The following is a 22,196-nucleotide window of genomic DNA, read 5'->3' as shown; positions in this document are numbered from 1 at the left end:
GCCACCCCCCTGCACCCCCCAAGGTCCTGATTCTGCAAACATTTATACAAGCTATCGGTTGAGATTGTTAAGTGGTTGTACAAGAGCACAGAACAGAACTACTTTCATGTACATAAGAGTTACTCGTGCGTGCATGGTCATTGAATGAGGGACTCGGTTAAGACTTGGCAGCTGCTTTGGATAACGTACAAGAGGCAGCCAGCAGAGGGTAACAAGTATGTTTGTCTCAAACCCGTGACATTACAGTGAATTACCTTCCTGGAAATAAAAGATCAGCAGAAGTCATTAAATTCACTTTTAAAAATACTTTATTTTTTTAAAACCATTAAGGCAAACCCATATTTCAAATTAACTGTGTTTACATTCAATCTTAAAGGATTACTTTTTTTTTTTTTAAAGAACATAGGTTTCTACCAGTCTCTATACAAACACTATGAATTCAACCTGTGATTTTTAAAGGAGACGGAAAAAAATCAGAATATAAAAAAGAAGAAAAATATTTAGTTCAAGTTTTTTCATCCTAGATCAGTAGGCTGGTAATGTGAGAACGCATCATCGTGTTTAGCTATATGTAATTTTTACATTCACAAGTGCAAGAGGCTTTGTCTTTCCTATAAATCCCTGTGAGACCAGGGCTTCCATTCTTCCTTGAAAATGTCATTTGCATTGTTCTGACAGAAAGAAACTTGGGAACTTGGCTTGAATTAGTGGTATTTTGCTGGGAAACAAGCATTCCATGAGAATTAGGTTTGACTACTCTGTGCAAGAAATGTTTGCTCTTTGTAAGTTCTGTATTTACTGTAACAAAACGTACCCAAAACCTCCTAAAAACATAGGTGACTGGAAATAATGATCTGGGTTTTTTTTTTCCCTTAATATTGATATCTTGATTTAATTAAACACTTGTTAGCTCTAGTGATTAGGGTTTGGCAATGTTAACAAAAATGTGCTTTTTTGTGTCGTATCAGATAACAGACAATTTAAGATGTGACAAAGGGTTTTAACATCATGATGTAATTAAACTGTTGTGTTACGTTCCTGAAGAAAATTCAGCGCAATTGTTTGTAAAAGCTGTGAAGTAGCAGGCACAATATGAAATGCAGCTCATTCGAGAAGCTGATAAAACAGAATTTGTCAAACAGTTAAGATGGGTGTTCTTGTTAAAAATCCATAACATTAAAACATTGATTAGATTTGTTATCACTAAAGAAATAACTAAAATTATAAATGTTCTTCCTTCTGAAACCAGAGGAAAGTATTTGTGGCTACTGAGATGGAGCCATGCCCTATCCTACAGGATTCATTTCCCGGGGGAGAGGGATGAACGGTTCGATTAGAAGCAGCTCCCTCCCACTACCTGCACACAGGCCACCGGCAGAAGAGCCACAGCAGTCTGCTCAGGAACCGTCTGCCAAACGGCGCTGCTGGCGAGTGCCCCAAGATGCCCGTCTGAATACGCAGGCGGCACGGCGAACAGCACTCTTCCTAACGGGAGGGCAAAGGCACCGTGTCTCCACGAAGGCTACTTGACTCTACCATGTGGCAGAATAGACCTAGAGCATCTGAATGGGCCAGAGGTAACCGATTGTGGATTTGAGCAGCACTCTACGTGGTTATTTGTATACGAGTCATCCACCAGAAGTTTTCCTAACCTTCCTACAGTTCCCGTTGCACATCACAAACGGATTTTTCAGCGATTTTGTTCTGCGCTCCTACACAGTAGGAGTAGAATGCAGTACTTGCATGTTGCCAATATTTCAGTTGGTTAGTATTTTCCCATACCAGCAATTTTTTTTTATTTCTTTCAAGTGTAAAGAATGCCTTGAAACTTCCTGCATTGATCATAAGGCTGGTGTCTTTTCCACAATAGGGATTACTGAACCTGCATATCCAACCTGAGAAAATGCACCAAAATACTTACAAACAACTTTAAGTACCTTATGCTTGATCTTGCAGTCCTTATTTAAGGCCCGGCCTGTAATCAGATTAATCTCTTTTGTGCATGCAGCCTATTCCCTGGGCAGAGACAACTCATCTGAAATTGAGGTCCTTGCAATAGGAATTCTGTTTTGAAACATCCTTGCAATGGAATCTGACAAGATCGACTAACACAATAAAGGAGTTCAAAAAGAAAAAACCCAAAACCAGCTTCAGAAGCCAAAAAAGGATTTAAAAAACCTGTCAGCACATTGGAGAAAACAAAAGAGGAAACACCCTTGCCCTAGGATGGGTTTAGTTAACAATTAATTTGTATCACGTATTTACAGTATAAAGCAACATACCTGTTAGTACCTTTTACAGGGTTTTTTCATTGCCGCCTATGAAACTGAGAAAAGAAGTAGCTGTAGGTTACCACAAGAAAGTCCACTAGAGCTTGTACAAATAGGACGCACGTGTTAGCAGACAATAACACCTGTGTGGTGATACTGATCAAGTGAAAATTTCAAGTTGCAGCGATTTGGGGAAATAAAATTTTAGCTATTACAAATAAAATGCAGTAAGTATAAATCATTGCTGGAACATCTGTAATATACTGTGCTTGTACTAGATGCTATGTTTTGCCTACAGCAAAATAAGAGGTACACCTTGAAGGCAACTTTGTTCCTGTATCAGGATTAGTTATAGCAGGAATGCTGTAAGCACAGATGTTCACACCTGAATCGCAGGACACAGAATCCCTATGAACAGATTCTGAATTCATCTCTACTTAAAATCGTAAAGGGAACACTCCTATAGAACAGCCAGTAACGGCATTTCAACATTTTGTTTTGCACTGCCAAATTATGTATTTTAAAATACATCTATAAAAACTGCAGATCGACCTCAGTGCAGGTAGCAGGGAATAATCCAGGGAATACACATTGTTATTTCTAGTAAGCCACAAGTCAGTTCCTCAGCAAATATGAGTAATGGAGTACTAACAGAATGTAGCTCTTTTTAGCTCTCTTTTCAGACTTTTAAGGAAAATGAACTACTGTGCTGTAAAGCATGGAAGAACTTGGTTCTATAAGCTATCTTTCATATTGATGAACTTGAGTTAAAACGTTACAAATACTAACTCAATTTTGGGATTACAGCTCTTCCTCACCTAGACTTACTTTTATTAAAATTAAATAAAAGGAAGTCTATGTTCTGTGTGAAAATATATTTTAAAATTTTGTTACAGTTGTCAATACAAAACAGTGAGAAGTTGCAGAATTTGTGATACTTCTTCACAAATGATACAGTAATAAAGACCAGACTGGAATAAATAGCAGTTTGTCTTTGACTTCAGGCCCATCATCCTTACCCCATAAAAGTACATCTTTCCTCACTGTACAAAAGGGTTCACACGATAAAGTATGAAACAAATAATTAAATTAAATAATTTACATATTTTTCATAAAGCACCTCTGTAATATAATTTAGTGAAAATTTATACCTTGCAATCATAGTCTTGTATTTTACAAATTGAAACATGAAGAAATGGTATTACATTAAGTTAAAAAAATCCCATAATACGTTACAACATCAATAATCTTAGATCAAACCCACATATAATTTAAATCTCTAGTAGAAGAAGGATAACAAAGCTGATTAAGCCTAGATAAAAAAATAATTACATGCAACTGATTATCAAGAAAGCACTTGAGATATAAGCAAGCAGCAGATACCACATTACCCCTTACATTTCAACACTTTAAAGGATTGGGGTTTTCAGGGAAGGACCATTACTTGTAAGACCTTATGCTGAAGTAATATCACAACAGCTGCAAATGCATTTTTTAAGTGTAGTTGCAGATTTTCAACTAAATAACAGGGATGCTTTTAAGGAGAGACAGAGCTGAAATTGTTCCTCTTCAGACACAGTATGGGCAGCTACGGTGTAATCTTCTCCAACTGCTTTGTCTGAGATGGTGCGTGTTGTCCCAGCTTTCCATCAGAAATAAGGAGGAAATTCAAATTTAATAGTATGTGACCCAGCTCTCGTGATGAATAAATCTCCCCAAGTTTTAGCAGTTTGAATAAACAAACAAATGTTTAGATGCTTATTATAAGCTCTTTGATTTGCAAACTTGTGCTAGCTCTCTCATGAGAACGGACTTAGTGCAACTGCTGGTATTTCCTAAATCTGTGCGGGCCAGAAATAATGCAAAAAATATGCTCTTTGGCAACACTTCAGCTTTCTAGCAGCTGGCTAGAACCAAAGCACAAAGGCACGTGGAAATGGCAATTAAATAAAAAAGATTTCTTTAAAGGTGGAGAAAGATTCCGTTTCTGTAAGTGGAAATATTCCTATCTATTGTCTGTCAATTTGTTTTTAAAAATGGCATTCTGAAATTTAAAAAGGTACAAAGTAACTGATTTTTTTTTTTAAATGGCAGTTCTGTGCTGTTACACTGAAGACATTTTCTTTAAAGAAAATATTTAAAAAGGAGATAAAAACGAACATCAGATTTCCCTAACACTTGGCACAAAACCTTCCTTTTTTTTTTTCTTCCCCTTTGTCGAAGTACCTCAGGCATCCCAATAAATAAATAAAAAAACCAAACAACCCTCAAAAAAAATGAGTAAGCTGTAGGTTTGTTGAAAACTTAAGTCATACCATTGTTTCCTAGGATTCTTCTCTATCCATCTGTTGTCTCTTGTCTTAAGCTGTTTGTGGGTACCTGGTGGCTAACCAGAGTTGTTCAGTGCTATGACAATAAAATAAGTTATGTTGATAGAATCAGATCAAATTATACCTACCAAGCCAGCAAATTTTTAATAAATTTTTAAACCTAAAATCTTATCACTTTATTTCCCTCCATAGAATGGGTATTTTAAAATATTAGGTGATTTGTACAAGGTGGAGATGCTGAAGGCTCCTCAGTAATAGATCTTGAGCTAGTTCAGATTCCAAACTTCTAAAAAAAATGAACACAAATTGAGTCATTTTGAAATCTTAATTGGCAAAAGCCTGCTGCAGTCACTACTGAAGTAGCGAATATACTTCATTAAAAGTGTGATGTAGAAATTAAGAACTTCTTTTCCCCATTAACACTTGGGAAGTGAATTGTCTGCCCTGTGTCATTCTTTGAAGAGACTGTGGGTAGGTGCACAGTGCAGCAGTGTGGGCAGTGGAATCTATCCAGAATTTCAGGCTATGTGAACATCTTGTTCATATTTCTGTAATTCAGAGATGCATTCTTTCCATTTTTTTTTTTTTCATTAAAGGTCTGCAATTTAATTTAAAACAGAAATCAAACTTCGGTGTCCAAGGAGCTAGTAAAAAAATGCTTGCTGGTTTTCAAATAACAAAACAAAATAGATCTGGAACAGGAAAAATGCAAATTACTTACTTTCCTAATGCCGATAATAGGAACCTGTTACAAGCAGCTGTTAATATAGCTAAACATTATGCCTTCCACTGAATGATGCTGGTTTCAGTTCTTTATAGTTTTGCTGAGAATTTAAGTATTTATTATTAAATTTTCCATGTTTTTTAAAACTTTCAGTAAAGTCTTTTAGCCATTTTTGAGAACAAGACCAGGAAAAATAGTTCTTGTCCACACCAACTGTCTGATTTTGCTGAGAAACTTCAGTACACCCAAACTATGGAACACAACCTTAAATTTGCCCTTTGCATAAATCTGAGCTTTGGGGGAAAAAATTTCAGCTTATACTTTCTTTAGAAGATAAAATTGGCTATTAGACTTCCAGTATGCCATCACAGGATGGCTGATACTCTGACAATTTTTTTGAGTAAGCAGTATATTGCGTATCAATTATTTCAATGCTCAATGTCTTATGCCTAAACCCCACTGTTCCTTAGTGAGACATGGCTGACCTCAAGAATAAAGCAGCATCATTGCTAAAATCCTCTTGTTATTTCTGAGGGCATACTACGTACTGCTGTAAGACACAAAAGACAACCTCATTGCTTCTGCTGTTTCCTGGTAAGACCAATGATCTTCTCTTAATGAAGCATTAGAAGCAGCTGTAACGTAAGGCTTATTCTTCCTGTTGCCGACTGGCGACAGGGATGGGGAGAGTTTTGTGCACATGCATTTATTGTTTCTATCCTGTCCCAGCTGGTCAACAAATTTGAGGCCCACGCTTCAATAGTTTACACTAAATATATCTGACACTAAAACCTCTGCTAATGACCATTGCCTGGATAAATACCGAATTGCTTTTAAACCTGTAATTTATCCAGTGTCTAGCCATGCCAGCGGGCCTGTAAACAAACAAGCATTGTGACAGTGCGATGCTCTCACTTTATCGGTCTTACTTAATTCTTGCAGTGAAGGTTTAAGATTCTGAAGTCTTCAAACATGCTACAATAAAACAAGTACAAAGTGTCCTCCTGGGCCACTGAAAGCTTGAATTGTGAAAATGCTAAGACTGGCTCCCGAGATCTTTGTGTTATGAAACAAATAGTGAAATAAAGAAATAATAATGTGAAGTTACCATATTAAAAAAAAAAACAAACCAAAAAGAACACAAAATAGCACAGTGTCTTGCATGCAACTGACACTTTTGTGTAGTACTCTCTGATAAAAGATCCTGTAAAATGGCAAAGTCAAGCAGTTTCCTTATGGCTTATTTTGCATCAGGAATAAGTACTGTTGTAAAATCAGAGTTTGCTCTCAGGAACGTGATAAACTTACTCTCAACTGTGCTCTCTTTCATAGTATTACACAATTGACATCTACAAACCCTGTTCTTGGTATCTGTCACCTTATCCACTATGGCTGTATGGACAAGAACAAAATTTGGTGAAATAATCTAGCTAATAATTCTATTGACAAGGCTGAAGAAGGAATAGAAATAAATATATCCAAGTGGATAACTGGAAAAAATGAAACAGTGCATTAATCAGAAAAGTAACAGGTCCAAACAACTCCATACCACCAAGATACTTGTCAAGAAAGAAGGTACCTTTCCTATACAATCATTTCTTCAGAGTAAGCTATCACTGCACTGCAGTTGAAATTCTTTAGTCTGGGCTAGGGTCAGATTTTTCAGTCTCTCCAAAACTCTCGCTAATTCAAAACAGTATTTTTAAGTCTAAACTGCATCTTGAGCTATTACAAGTTCTCCAAAATACACATGGTATGATATATTTTTCCTCAGGGACATTTTTGTATTTCCTTAAAACACTTTTTTCAAAAAGGGTTCCATTGCTTTATCACATTTACTCTTCAACAAACACCTGAATAGAGCATCTCTGCTGTATTTTAGATAACTCTTCGGATTTTACTGCGTTTCATAAAAGAACCATCTTTTAAATGTGCTAATCCCAACGTATACCAATGTAATACTGTATGAAGCTGTACTGCATTTCATGGAATTAAAGCAGCAGCGGATCAGAGGTCTTTCAAATTTTTTAGAAGTGTATGTACAGTAATATCCAACCATTTGATACACCTAGACTGAAAAAGTGTTAGCTGGTTCTCAGCAACTACCATTAGCCAAAAGTGCATAATCTTTATGATTGTGCATAGACCTGGAAAGAATTTACTGAATTTGTTATATTAATTCTATAATGACTAAGCCAAGAGGAAATACAATTTTGTTCATTTCTGTTACTTAACATTCTGATTTATTATACAAATATGTATTCCTTACCAATCTTCAAATTTCCAAATAAAAGAACCATTATAAGACACTTCATGAGCACTATGATCAGTATTTTTCTGTAGAACTCTTTCAAAAGAAGACAAAAGATCCCAAACCAAAAGAAGTGTAACACTCCAGTTACCCAGCTTTTAGATTTTTCATGCTCTGGGCTGAGTGAACAGCAGATAACTGTGCAAGTAGTTTTGCTCCCATCTGTTATTAGTATTGCTCTTGTCTTTAAATATTGTGGAAAAAAATACTAAAAGTCCTTAATACATATCCCTGTAGATTTCCTGTAGTAAAGGGTGTAAATGTGCATCAGATTCAGTCTTCTTAATTATCTGAACAAGCTGAGCATGCTCTGTGACAAGTTGTCGGAGGTCAGCCATTTTTTGGAGAAGTTTAGGGAAGAGGAAGATGTCATCAGGATGGTTGGTTTGCAAGTGAAGTTTCAGTACATGCACAATGCTCTCCTGCATTTTTTCAATGTGTCCTACATTTACAAGACCAGGACGATCTGTTCTCAAAACAAACAAAAGAATACATGTCATAATTTTATAATTATTCTTTAAAGTAGCCTACTTTATAGATTCTATATTGTAGGCTACAGTGTATTTACATTATACACTGAAGGAAATGAGGCTCAAAATGGATCTTAAAAAGAGAAAAGGAAAAAAAATAAAAAATATTGTAGTTTTCCTTATCCCTTGGCCAAAGTTTTGTCAATGCCCACAGTTATTTGAGGAGATATTTCATACTACTAAATACAACCCATGCTACAAAAGAAAAAAACCCCATACCACCCTCTCACCCCAAAACCCAGCAGAAGTCCCCAGCCTAGGAATCCAGTTCTATATTTTGTATGTCCTGATAATAGAATCCGAACAGTAAGGACAGAAGAAAAAGCCTGTGGCTATTTCTAGATTTCTTGAAGTTTGGTAGCAATACAGCAAGACATAAATAACAGGCTTTCACTCTTGGTTCCCGTGTGTATATTTCCATAGCACAAGTTCTTGACAGGACATAGAGAAGCACCTATTAAGGATGTTTCACTCTTTCTAGTATATGATTTCATTTTCATGTAATACCTTCAAAGACTCTCCAGACCAAACTTCTCTGTAAGAAGTCTGGGACAACAGACTAAATATGTTTCTTGAAAACTTAAGCTAGTTCCATGGAAAAGGATGTGGGGGCGGGGACAGGACCAAATCCCCAAACATTTTGCCTGCAAAGAACTCTCTTGACTTTGGGAAACATCAACATACCAAGTTATTGTGCAAAAGTAATTCAAGATTTGATGGGAACTTACTGTCTAAACTAACACATGGAGCTTTTGACAGTCTACAGATTGTATCTTTCTCTTGTAATTGCTGAGGATGCAGCCAGAGCAGTGAAACATCCTATGAGTTTGGCAGAATGCAAAAAGGCAAGCAGGAGCAGTTGTTGGAACTTTCTTTATCTTTTATTTCCCGTTCTCAAAATGCTTATGGATAGTTTTGAATTTAACCTTAAATATGAATGTCCTTACTTTCTGGGTGAAAGAAAGGATTATAAATTTTTATTATATTTGTGTTCCTTTACTCAAAGAGTTCAAACAATGGGCATTTAAAAAAAAACAAACAAAAATCCCCATATCCTTAGGTACTATGAAATATTTTTTAAAAATACCATCAGCTGATATTTTTTTAATTAGCTAAGCTGTTTTTTTAAAACACCCTGTGACATTAAAATCAGAACACATCAACAGAGCTGTGCATTTGTGCAGAACTCATTACAGGATGCAATCAGCAAGTGTCAAAGATAAGCAAAGCTATAATCTACACCTGCCTCCAGTCTCATTACATACTATTTTTCTGCCCATTTGGCAGATACAAGTACTGTTTCCAAGCCAGTCTTAAACATAAAAAAAAAAAAATAAAAAAATCCAGCAAACCCCAAACAAAAAACCCACCAACACTCTTCACATCCCACTTTTAAAAACAGAGTAACTCGCCCTCTCTCTAAGGGAGGCTAAACAGTGATTCCAAGCAAGTCTACAATTCTGCAAAGCAAAATACAGGATCAAGAATATTAAGTTACACAGTATCTTCCATGAAACATGCTAAAAGGGCAAATGATATTGTTAGTGGTAGAACTGAATCTTCAAGAAATATATAAGCTTCTCCATTAAAATTATTAATTCACATGAAGAAAATTTTTAAATTTACTACCTTAAAGAACAAATATGTAATGCTTACCTCCACAGCAAATGATGGCAGCAACAAAAAGGGATATATCGCTATCATCCAATTCTAGTGCATTGAATTTCATTGCAAAATCAAATTTCGGCTCCATTATATCACAGAATGGCTTTCTCAGGCTTTTTAGGAACTCCCGGGTTATAAAACCGTTTCCATAGGCTACCAGCATCCCGTCCTTGTTCATCACAGATGCTAACATGGCAAATATGGCTTCATAAACTCCGTATTTTAAAAGCGTCACTTGATCGTTCAAGTCAAGATTGGAGAAGCCAGGAATAGATTTGGCAAATTCGGTAAGTTCTGTGACGGTCTCTACAGATGTACACTGGCAGCAGTGGAAGATTCGAACTTCTGCTTCCTTGTTCTGAATTCCATTGGCTACCAATTTTGCCACCAGCGTCTTCTCTGCCATACACAAGGTATCCATATCATGTATAACAAATGGCTACAGAGAAAAAAAAATACTAATTCAGTTACAAAATAATGGTTATTAATCATTGGTTTCCTAAAGAATAGGAATTTTGATAAACTTTAACTTTGACGCTAATCAGTCTTCAACTATCAATAAACCTTGAGTTCTTTCACATTTCTGCATAAAGAGAAGCCATGTATTACAGAACTACAAACTGCAGTATCTAAGAACAAGTCTGCTCTGCAAACAACAATGCAAATAGTAAAATGTAAATATGTATGACATATCTTTAATCTAGTTTTATGCAGTAGTTATAGTGAAGATCCAGAAGTACTGTGCTTAGTATGCATATATCCATCTCAGAGCAAGTCTCAGAAGGTTCACAAAAGACTTGTATTACCTTCTCCAGAAGTCCAGGTTATTCTGCCTACACTCCTATCGATTCCTAAACTAACTACACTTGATGCACATCATGATGCTTTCCTGAAGTATCCTAGGGGGAATACAGACAGTCATTTAATTATAGGACAGCATATTTGCACAAGAATGTGAACCCTGTACTACTCTTGTGTTTTATTATAATGTTATTCCTAGACTATATCCCAGCTGATCTACTGCAGAAATTCAGCTCTTCTTTCTAGCTACAGTTAGTTCTAAGTCATCTCTAAACCCAGAATCCCACTAGAATGTCAGACAATACAAAATTTCAGTCTTGATCATGGTCTTTTCCATAGCCCCCTTAGTTTAAAAAGGTATGTGCATTACAAACTGCTATCAGAGTCGATCTCTTAAAACATCATATTAAAAAAAAGCACTCAGACCTTCTTAAGAACAATCAGAACTCAAAAATATTTTGATACATATCTGAAGAGCAGTAAACAAAAGAGAGGACAATTGACTAAAGAAAAACAATAAAACCCAATGTTTCCCAGTCTACCAAAGTCATGGCAATTGACCTTGAACATAAATCTAGTTCCATAAATGCTAAGCAAAGCACTGTCCCCTGTGCTGCTTTGCTCATCTCAGATTAAATATCATGAGGAACACTTGGTGTTCTGTTAGAAACTCATAGAATTCACTCATTTCACATAGAAAACATGCTGTTTTCCCACAGTTGTCCACTTTTTAAATGCTTATGCAACTACATATTCCATCTCACTTCAGTACTCAGAGTTATACAGAACAGAACTTTCTAGGTGCATATGGATATGGGCAGAAAGTGGCAAAGCAATAAACCCACCACATTTCTAAACCCTTTAAAAGATGTAGACTATCTTGTAAACCTTTTTGGAATTTATCATCATTTCACTATGCAGAAAATAGGTATGGCCAAGGACATAGGAGCTAAATTTAAAAATGATACCTTGTCATCATGAAAAATGCTAGTTCATTCTGAAGTGAATTATAATCGTGGCAAGAATTAGGATTCGCTGAAATCCACTATTAACATGGTGTTCAGAAACAGATGGATTACTAATTACCACCAAACCCCTCTTTTTTTTTTTCTGTTAAAAAGTCAAAAGAAAATTAAAATGTTTGTTTTCCCAAGAGATGATGAAATATCTTAAAAAACTTCTCCTCTCCCCTGCATATTGAAGAATGAGGAAGCAGCCTGTTTATAATGTACTAGGTCTGATCCCTCATTAATTTTTACTTGTAAATTCACCAAGATATGTGCAAGCTGCTGTTAGCTAGTCAATTGGATGACTATAATCTGAGAGCTTTGATCGCATAGAGGCAAACACAAAAATTAGGGTGCAGTGATCTAGAATCCCTGCATGTATGATACATATTGTAACTTATGATTCTGACATGTGGTAACAAGCTTGAAAAGGATGTTATGCAGATACCTACTTGGTGAGGTGTTAAAGCATGGTATTTACTGTAGGCTTATGTCAGCTTGGACCCCAGAAAAAGTTCAAGCCTGTGCTTAATTTTAAGCATCTCTTTAATCCAGTGAAAAAGACTGGGATTATTCATATGTCTCTCTCTTAATGTAGAAGTCTCCATGCTTGGCTAGACTAGACTATAATATGCCAAATTCCATAATTTAGAAGACAGCTGGCTTACAATTTTTATAAAACTCACCCCCACACTCACATGGTTTTTATTATGGCATATATAAAACCTCTTCCCTTCAAATTTTTACTGAAATTAAAATTGTTGGTAAAATAAGATACTTATCTTCTACATATAATTAACATAAATCACAACAGAATTTTAAAAATTGTGCATAAAGTGAAACAAGTCAGTCCTTACAATGGTTATACAATCTCATGTGCTACAAAACAAAAAGCAGTTGATAGCATTAGGTAGACCTTGGCTAAATTATCCTGAAAGAAAAATAACCTCTACAGCATACGTGTCTTCACAACCTTGCTTGCTTCTCCCTTTCAAAGTAACCATACAGTAAAGACCAGGAAGGCTGGGTGAGGAAATGGCCAGAACTGTAAACAAAGAATTACAAATTCAAGTTTTCTTTCCCCTCCTGCCATTAATATTGTTGCGATTAAAACAAAAGTCATACAAAGCTCCTATATACCCTAAAAGACAACAGTATTTATCTGGCATTTGTGGCAGAAAAACATGATAATTTTTTTTTCCACCATCATAATAGGAAATTAATTGTGAACCATTTCCCACACACACACCAAGAGGTATTCACATTCAGATGTCACTTTTTTTTTGTTAAGAACTAATTTTCTTTCCCTTGTGTGTCTACTATAATTTAAGGTTATGAGCTACCATTTACAAGTTAATCACCTGGTTTTCCTAAAGCTTCCTATTATTCTGATAGTGGCTAAAAGCAACCATATTTACTACAGGTATTCTTCTTGCATATTTCATGTCTGTATTAGCATGGTATTTATTTTCTAAAATATTTGCTTAAGAGTTTAACAAATTATTATAATCACCTTATGTACTTGCCAGCTTTACCTTAAAGTTACAGCAAAAGTACTTACTGGGTTGTTATTAGTTTTCCCTGCAAGGATGATTCTGGCTTTAACCTTGTTCATATTGAAGTTTTTCAGGTAAGCATCATGAATTCTTTTGGCAAGTGATTTAAGATCTGCCATTTCTGAATCTTCTACATAATTTTCACCTGTTAGAATTTCTGCTTTCAACTTGGCCTTCTCAGACCTTGGCATTCGTCCAAAACGTATTGCTGATGGGAAGACATAATTGTAAAACAAAAATAAGTTACACAAAAACCTATGCCTTTTACCGTTGCTGATTAGGGCAGTAAGACTTCCTGTCTAGAAGAACTGAGGTACAGGTAGTATCTTTATTATGATAAATGCACGAGTGAAAAAGTCTCATCCTTTCCAACATAGTGACTAATTATCAAGACAATATGCTAAACTGAAGGTAATCAGATGTTTCAAAACACAAACTGGTATTTGCAATGAGCTAGAACACATGCCTTTTTCCTTCTACATTACCTAAGTAGTTGTATTTTGTTTTCTCCTTACTGTGCTCTGCAACTCCCAATGTGAAACTCAAAGTCCACCTTGGGAATTCTAAAAAACTGAGTAAACTCATGTCAGGAGCTTGGCAGAGAGCACATGCACCAGCTGGAGAGCTGCCTGGGGAGTTCTTCTACAGGGAACACTGCAACGGAGTTGCGCCTGAATCCCATTGCTGATTCTGAACCTGCTGGGGCATTCACTTGTTTATGTGCTGAATGTTCAGTTCAATATATCTGTACTGTCTAGTGAGAACAAAACAGACCAGAGACCCAGATTTATGCTCAAAGGCTATAGTCAAGAAAACCTCCTCCTAGGCCCAGCATTTTATGCTTCTTTTTTCATTAGATTAGCCCTTCAAGACAGGAAAGGACAAAAATAGATTTTGAGTATCCAATCTAGTCATAGGATATTCTTTTGAGAGGCAGCAGATGTGAGTTTGAAACACCACTGGGTATAGAGGTCTCCCAGTTCTTGGGCAAGTGGTCTTGCCATTTAGCAATAAAACAGGCATGTCCACATCCTTCTCCAGTTTCAGTTTAAAACTAAACCAGCTCCATTTTAAAAGGGGCCTTACCCTCTGATGGTGTGCAAGGTTTTGAGATGGCTGATACAGCTGGTTACTCTTACTGCATTTCAGCATCTAACCAGTGAGAGGACAGAACCTCACCACTTAGACTAAGCAATTCAGAGCATGTGCAGAATTAGCCCTTCAACATGCCCAAGGAATTTTCTCATGACATAAGGATGTGTCTCATGACATAAGGAAGGGACTCTAGGTTTGATCTGAAATACAGTTTTGGACTTCAATGGAAGTCCAACATGGGAGGCCTGTTTGGAATCTGGTCATGGGTCTATTGGAAAAGTGGAAGAATATCTGGTCTAAACTGAAACTTACAGTTTTAAGGTCATGGCTCTAAATCTAGTTCTAGCTCTTTTCCTGAGAATTATCACCTGCAAGTTAGCAGTCATCTCCTCCCACTGCCTTCCAAGTGTTTGCTGCAGTAAAACTGCTACTACTCCCTTCAGCTGGAGCAGAGGTGTCCACAGCATTGTAGCAGGATGAAACAGCTTCAAGTGAATGTTAATTCCTGACAACCAGCACAACTCCCTGCTCAATGTCCTGCCCCTGAGATGTTACTTTGTTGGCTGGCGCACTCCTCCAAAGTCTGCCGCTTCAGGAAGGTTATCAGCAGTCTTGCAGAGACTATCAACCTTCTCCCAATGGACCTTAATCTCAGTCAAGGCTCACCACAAGGGAGCCAGACTTCCCCAGAATCAGAAAGTCAACTCTCCCGTCGTCTCTTGCTAGGACTCTAGACAACAATGTCATAGGCAGCTTCCCCAACCATGTCCCCAAGCCAGCTATCTTGACTGCGTAGTTTCCTTAGGAAGGTCTTCTCCTAACCCACCGCTTTTCACCTAGCCCAGCATTTTCACCTACTTTTCACCTAATCCCAAATTGCACCTGCTCCCAAGTTTAGCCTTGACACTATCAAACCTACATAGGGAAAGCAAACTACTGTCATCTGGCCAACCAAAATGTGCTTTCTCATGGCTTGGCCTCTCCCTCTTTACCAAAGTTGCTTAGCAAGCTACATACCGTGCATAAAACTGCCTTGTGGGTTGAAATTGGCCTGTAAGCCACAGGCCTACCAGCCTTATCTTAAATCATTAACACAAACAATAACATAATTTTTAAACTGGATATCTAAACGCTCCGAGTTTTTACCATTCCATTTAATGAGCAACCTACCAGATTCCTTTTCCACAGTCAGCATGGATCTTTGCCCTCCCCCCACACTCCCTGAACCATCTGCCCAAGAGCTGTTGCACTGTAATCTGAAAAATAATGAAGTCTGGTTTCCTACCAATTCCTGTCCTACATCATTCCCTTCCACAATGAGCTAGTTGTTCTCCTCCTACTCCTCTACAATCCCCTTGGTCAGAATTCATCCAGTACTGAAACTTGTTTCAATGGGAGCAATGGTGCCAAAGTTCTGGGTGAAGAAAGCAACTAAATGAACATTCATACGGACAGACATCCAGCACAATTGTGTAGAGCTCATAACAGTACATTTGGCAGCTGTGTATCAACTACATTAACTACTCATTAGGGAAACTGGTGTCCCCTGCCACAATCTATACTGTAAAAATCTGAGGTTCAACCCATACGTATAAGCAAAAACACTATCCAAGTGCCTGCTTCCAGAAGCAGGCTCTGGGTAGGAACAAACATATTAAGGGCACTCTTACCTACCATTATGTGACATTCCAACTGAAAGGCACTTTTGAAAACGACAGTATTGGCACTTATTACGATTTTTTTTCTGAATTTTGCAGTTGCGATCACATTTATCATAGATGAGTTTTAACCGAATTGTTCTTCTAAAAAACCCCTATAAAAAGTTTGAGAAAATATGTAATGTTAAAGAATATTGAATACTAAACTTCAATCATACAGGTAAATTTTTTTCTTTTATTGTTTATTGATGTCGCTAGCAAAACAATATGTGAAGTATAACCTGTCCAAAGGTAAGAATCTATGCAGTGAAGTGGTGTGTATGAAGGCATGTATAGAATGGAAAACATGAAAGGAGAGAGTAGCTCTCAGCTCCCCTTTCTTGGGAGAGGACCAAGACCAGAGTACCTGAGCAGATTTGCTCTTAAGGATTAAGCCAAACAGTCACGTATTGCTTTTGTACACATTCTCTCAGTGTCCTCTGTCAGAAATAACCTTCATCTTTCATATGAGTAAGTCACAAAACCACACAGATTTAACACACCTTTTCTTCAGCAAATGTGAGGAGTATGACAACACAGCACAGTGTATAGAAAAAGCCAAGGGCACAAAAATGAGCATTACAGAAAAGCCTGTAACTCAACAGATCTTACTGTGATGTTTCAATAATGCAATGTAAGGTTAGTCTCATACTACGAAATTCATAGGGTTAGCAAATTTGGAGACATGCAACATTTTGCTTAACATGACATAACAACAGGTCATTTAAGACTGTGGGACACAATTGACTATGAACTGGCTCCCCATCTCTAACAGATATTCTAGCATTATTCCGTAAGATTTATATTGGAATTATCATATTCTGACATTGTGCACGGATGAAAAATGTATACATATACAATTATTTCTCTCACCTTACATTATAATGTAGAAAAAAATGGAAAACTAAAACATTAGAAGGAAAAAGAAAAGAATCTTATAATTCATGGGCCATATCATCCCAAAAATTATACATTAATGACAACATTAATTTGCTCCAGAGACGTGCACTGGCCCCAAAACTACAGGAGGTACAATAATAAGTGATTCAGGCAAAATGTGGTGGAGATGAGAAAGTCAGGATTTGTTAGTGTTACAATGGAAATATAGCAAACTCTCATGCTTCTCACAGCAATACTCCCAACACAAATAAAACACTAGTGGAGCAAGTAGGCTTGGCTTTTAGTCACAGTTTAGTGTTTTAAGTTGTTTTAGTGTTTAAGTAACTATATCCAGAAAAGCATAAGATAATTAAAATTATCATTCTGAATTGCCGCTGCTTGATGAAGGTCTGGTATTGAGTTATGGTATCCAGTTATGGTACCTGAATGATTTATTTCAGAAAAAAGATCACAGATATGTTTATTATTTAAATAATTGTAACGGCTAGAATTATATTAATTAAACATTTATATAACAAATGTTTATCTTCATATAACCCTGTAAATAAAGCAACATGATTTAGGTTCTTAAAAAGAAAATTACGACTGTACCTTACAACCTTCACAAGCATGTACTCCGTAATGGTAGCCTGAGGCTTTATCCCCACAAATTCTACATTCAATGTTTAATGCTCCACTGGGTGATTCATCTATGCTACCTGGAGCTGTGGCAAAATTAATGGATGAAGGACTGGATGCTGGTGAAAGGGTGTCTAAAAGAAAAAGGAACACTTCATAAATACTATACTATCAAGATTGATACCATTTCTATACTAAATCCACACAAAAATGAGCTTATTCTAAAAAATAATCATGAGTTAATAGTCATTAAATGAACTAATAATTTGGCCATACATGTTTGAAAAATAAGTAATATTTATATTAACAGTGCAAACACACACAACATACAGGGTGTACCCTGCTAATTTTGATGAGACATATAATGTCAACAAATAAAAAGCCTTACCAAAGTAACCCTGATAACAAGAACTAGAAGGGTGATAATGGTTCTTGAGGATTCAATAAATATGTGCCACACAAAATAAGAGAAAACCAAGCTTTTGGGGACTTTCCTGTGTTCCATTTTTCAAATCTTTCTCAATTTGATGTGAACATGAAATTATTTTATCCCACAACTTAAAAGTACCAAATTAGTATTTCTTTTAAATCAAGAAAATTGTGTTAACCATAAAAATGCACATACACCGTCTTCACAAAGGACATAAATTTTAAACTGAAAAGCAGTATTCAACATATAACTACTGCTCAAGACAAATAGTACCAAACATAAAAAGAAAAAAACCCCACCACAATGAAATGGACACCCCCCCCCCGCCCCGTGACTTCAGTTGTGTATCGCAACATCCATTCAACCTGTCACTCGCTCTTTCCAGAAAGGTTACTAACAGCTCATCTTGCTGTTATATCTTCCATCTCTTGTGCTATAGTGTTGAGCATCACAGTATCTATTGCTATGATATGACGAGACATATTCCTAGCTCATGCTGAGTTACAGTTAAGATATACTTGAAGTCCCCTTGACTTTTGAAGAGCTACTCATAGTTTTAAATGATGATCTAAACTGAGGCCTAGAAAGCAGTTAGACAACTTCTGTCTCTGAAGAATTTTCTCAAAGTGAAAGCATGCTCCTGCACACCGGTAGAAAGGTCGAACAGGTATTAAATGGCAGGTAACACAAATGTCTGCTTCTAAGATAATCCAGCAATAGAAGCCTTGCTTGGATATTTTACGTTTTCATTATAGTGGGAAAAGCATTTCTGAATTGTTGTACAATGAAATAAACTCTCCAGACATTTTACTACTAGATGAACATGTTACAAAATTAACACATTCCAACTGTAATTATTTCAATTAATATTTCCACCTTATTTGAGGAAAATATTTTCTGAGGCCAGAATTTCTTTTATCTTCCATCTTGCAACTTGCATCACAAGACTTCAGCAAATTGATGGGTGTGTTATTTTAACAGAAAGATTAAGAAACACTCATGAATGTAGGTCAGCAAGTATTATGTTGGAAAAAGACTTGGCATAGAACTCAGCCTGCATTGCCAGCACTGCCAAGCCCACAGGCATCAGAGTCATCAAGAACAGCCTAAAACCCAGGATTTTTTTGAAGTGTGATTCTCCTTTCTTTTTACTTGCCTTATGGAATTTGAGCCTTAAAAGTTTGCAGTTTCCATCTTCTCTAACAGCAAAACTAGAACGTTTTGCAATGAACGCTCAATACTCAAATTAGAATTTGATGGTAGAAGCTGATCTAGATTACTGTAGGACTTGTACACAGACACACACACACATAATTAAAAAACCTCATGTCTTAGAAGGACTACGTTATAAACCCAGCACATAATAACTTTTCCTGTAGAAGGCATCTCTCTAATGTGAAGGTCTGCAACCAAAAGGGACCCAAATCATATTTCTACAAACATTCCTTTGGGCAATAGTGCCAAGAGGCAGGTCTCCCTTCTCCCTTCAAAACTCACACTATTGATTTCAACCACTTCAGCACAGAGGCACACCTCAGTTGTATTACTGCAGTTTTTGTAAGGTAAAATAGCGATCACAGTCTGTGAATCAATTTAAAGTAAGAAACCCCCAAAACAAAACATAATGTAAAACAACCAGAAAGTTAATCATAAACTGCTTAAAATGTCTCTACTGTTATAAGATTTGTAAACCCATGGTTTCAAAAGGAATACCTTACTGACAATATTGCAGCGTCCCATACTACTGCAGTTATTTCCCTTTTGAGCTCTCAAACAAAGCCTCTCACAAAGATCTTTTGACTAAAGACTGTGTAATGTATTAGCTCTCTGAGACTGTTACTTTAACCAGGGTAGGAGTCATTACCTGAACAATGCTAGTCTTGAGAAGGGGGAGAAAACAGCATGTTCAAAACATCAGTACACTAAAATATACTGGAATTCCTAGGTGAGTTTTTAAGGGTTTGATTATAAACTTTTGGCAAACATTTCACAGTACTTTTCAAATAGACATGATTTGAAGAAACTTTAAAAAATGGGGAATACCTTTAGTGCAATACTGTGAGTTCCTATATGACTACAATACACAGTAAATTCTTTGCTAGTAATAGCAATTTTTAAAAGTCATTTTGAAAAAGGTGTTGATACTAATGATAATTTAAAACAGCAACTTTACATTACAGTAATTTTTCCGTGACATTTTTCTACTACATTAACTTTGGCCTTAAATATTTCAAGGCCATGCTATGATCAGCTTATATATTTCTAGTGTCACTTAGTCATAAACAACAATTATCACATTTTAAAAGTTTTTAATTTTTATCACTATGTATTTATAAACAAAAGTTTTATGGTAAACTAAAACTCTCTTACCTGTTATAACTGATCCATCAGACGCTGGACCATTTCCCAGTGACTGGAACTCTGTTAAACTTAAAGCTCCAGAGCTATCATCACCTAGAGACCGAGAGAGGTCTTGAATGTTCTCCATATCTTGTAGGAACTCTCCAGATAAAGGGCTGCCTATATCATCCTCTTCCAAAGGAGTAAGGGGATAGAGCTGGTTTTCAGTGTCCACCATTTTGATCAAGTAGAGCAGTCACTTAAACTTCTTTACACTGGTGAAAGAGTAATTAAAAAACCCCCTGTATTTACAGTATCAGAATATTACTTTTTTTAAAAATACTTCAATCGGTTACAGCACACTGAATACATGAACTATAATCCAATAGTGAAATAATACAACATTCTGTTCCTCTGGAAACTTTACGCAACACGAATCATCAACAGGACATGGAAAAAAAAATCCCCCAAATACTTCAATATGAATTAAAGTTATGACAAGATCAATCTATAGATTGTTGTTTTCTCTCCTTTGCTGATAAAAGTTATATATTGTGTTTCTATAGCAGGCATTATGCACTTCCCACCAAAATTTATAGAAAAATAACAAATATCAATATGCATACATAATATGTTTGAGCAGTCTTTGCTCACCTTATCTAACAGCTTTAGATACGCTGATTTGGTCCTCTGTTCTCATCCCTTTTAAATTTGTTCGATAGGTCTTATGACACTGCAGAGAACAAAATACTGTCTTATACTAAAATCTTTGTAAAAGTGGGCCAAACTAATACTTTTTGACCTACTTTGGTCAAAGAACACCTTCAGCAAACATACTCCAGCATATATAATCCAATATATCTGTAATTCTTAGAGTTTGTGTTATTTCCTATAGTGAAATAAGTTTTTAAAGTTGCCTTCAAAACGAGCCACCAGAGTCATCAACTTTGAGTAACAGCAAAGATTCCCAAGAAAACGTCGCAAATTTTAATTCTTCTTCTATTGACTTGTCAGGTAAGGAATTAATAAATGTACTGCAGAATGTTACTACTGCTGCACAGATATACTTCTGCTAAAAGAAACTCATCTTCTACAATGAGTAACTAATACTTGTGTTACGCTCAGTATGCGTACAAACACATACTGCTGCAGTCTTGTCCATGCAATGAATATGCACGGGCAGTTAGAGAAGCTCTGACTGTTACTGTGGTTACCGCTCAACACTAGCCTTTGCAAAGAACATGTGTTCACTGCAGTTTATTGTGAAGCTTGAAACTGCCAATAGCTGGCTATTTGGGGATATACAATTGCTGATTTTACAACAGGACTGCTATATTATGATTAAAAAAAACCAAAAAAACTTCCTTGATGTTATTTAAAGTTTCAAATACCAACTACTTTGATTCCTACAACATTAAACATTTTATATTAAGAAATCAATTCTTTTCTTTGATTATCTGTGACAGATTCATCCTATGAAAATCAGGCATTTGGAGAAAAAAAATATTTTTTTTACTATGTAATTGACCAAAAGGGTACAGTTAAAAGTAATACAAAGTGCTGACTACTGCTTTACATATTAATGGCAAGAGACAGCCATCATTTGTATTCAGTTATATAAAAAAAAATAAAAAAATAAAAAAATAAAAGCGTTTTGAAGCAAGATATCTACAATCAAGCCTTTTATTCCCAGGCTGATAGCAAAAGTCTGCCTTCAATTATACTTGCATAACTTTACAAGGTATTACACAGATGTAACTGAGGGCAGAATGACCTGCTCTAAAGACTAACAGTTATGCTTATAACAACCTGCAACGCACACACAGTTTTAAAATTATTTATTTTTCAGGTGCACTTATCAGGGCACACTCCTTTCTATTATTTCATGGAAACCAACGATGCATATATATCACTCCTATAGT

At 36.2% G+C, this 22,196-nt stretch overlaps 1 protein-coding gene across 6 annotated transcripts in view; it reads right to left on the bottom strand.

Moving 5' to 3' along the window:
- Positions 1–290: 290 nt before the first annotated feature.
- The window catches only part of PPARA (peroxisome proliferator activated receptor alpha), an 83,566-nt gene continuing 61,660 nt past the window's right edge, over positions 291–22,196 (bottom strand). For 4 of the 6 annotated variants that reach the window (XM_049821562.1, XM_049821565.1, XM_049821566.1 and 1 more), the window contains 6 exons: positions 20,305–20,549; positions 17,478–17,638; positions 15,964–16,102; positions 13,200–13,402; positions 9,822–10,269; positions 291–8,101 (listed from right to left, as the gene is read on the bottom strand). In XM_049821562.1, coding sequence (XP_049677519.1) covers positions 7,854–8,101; positions 9,822–10,269; positions 13,200–13,402; positions 15,964–16,102; positions 17,478–17,638; positions 20,305–20,512 — 1,407 coding nt within the window. In that variant the 5' untranslated portion in view covers positions 20,513–20,549 and the 3' untranslated portion in view covers positions 291–7,853. Of the gene's footprint in view, positions 8,102–9,821; positions 10,270–13,199; positions 13,403–15,963; positions 16,103–17,477; positions 17,639–20,304; positions 20,550–20,928; positions 21,008–22,196 lie in introns of those variants that run through there. The other 2 variants (XM_049821563.1, XM_049821568.1) reach the window with 2 other exon arrangements.

Source organism: Accipiter gentilis, chromosome 18, assembly GCF_929443795.1.
Source record: "Accipiter gentilis chromosome 18, bAccGen1.1, whole genome shotgun sequence".
Classification (NCBI taxonomy): Eukaryota; Metazoa; Chordata; class Aves; order Accipitriformes; family Accipitridae; genus Astur; species Astur gentilis.
The sequence above is the reverse complement of the archived record's forward strand: the minus strand, read 5'-3'. Positions and strand labels throughout refer to the sequence as shown.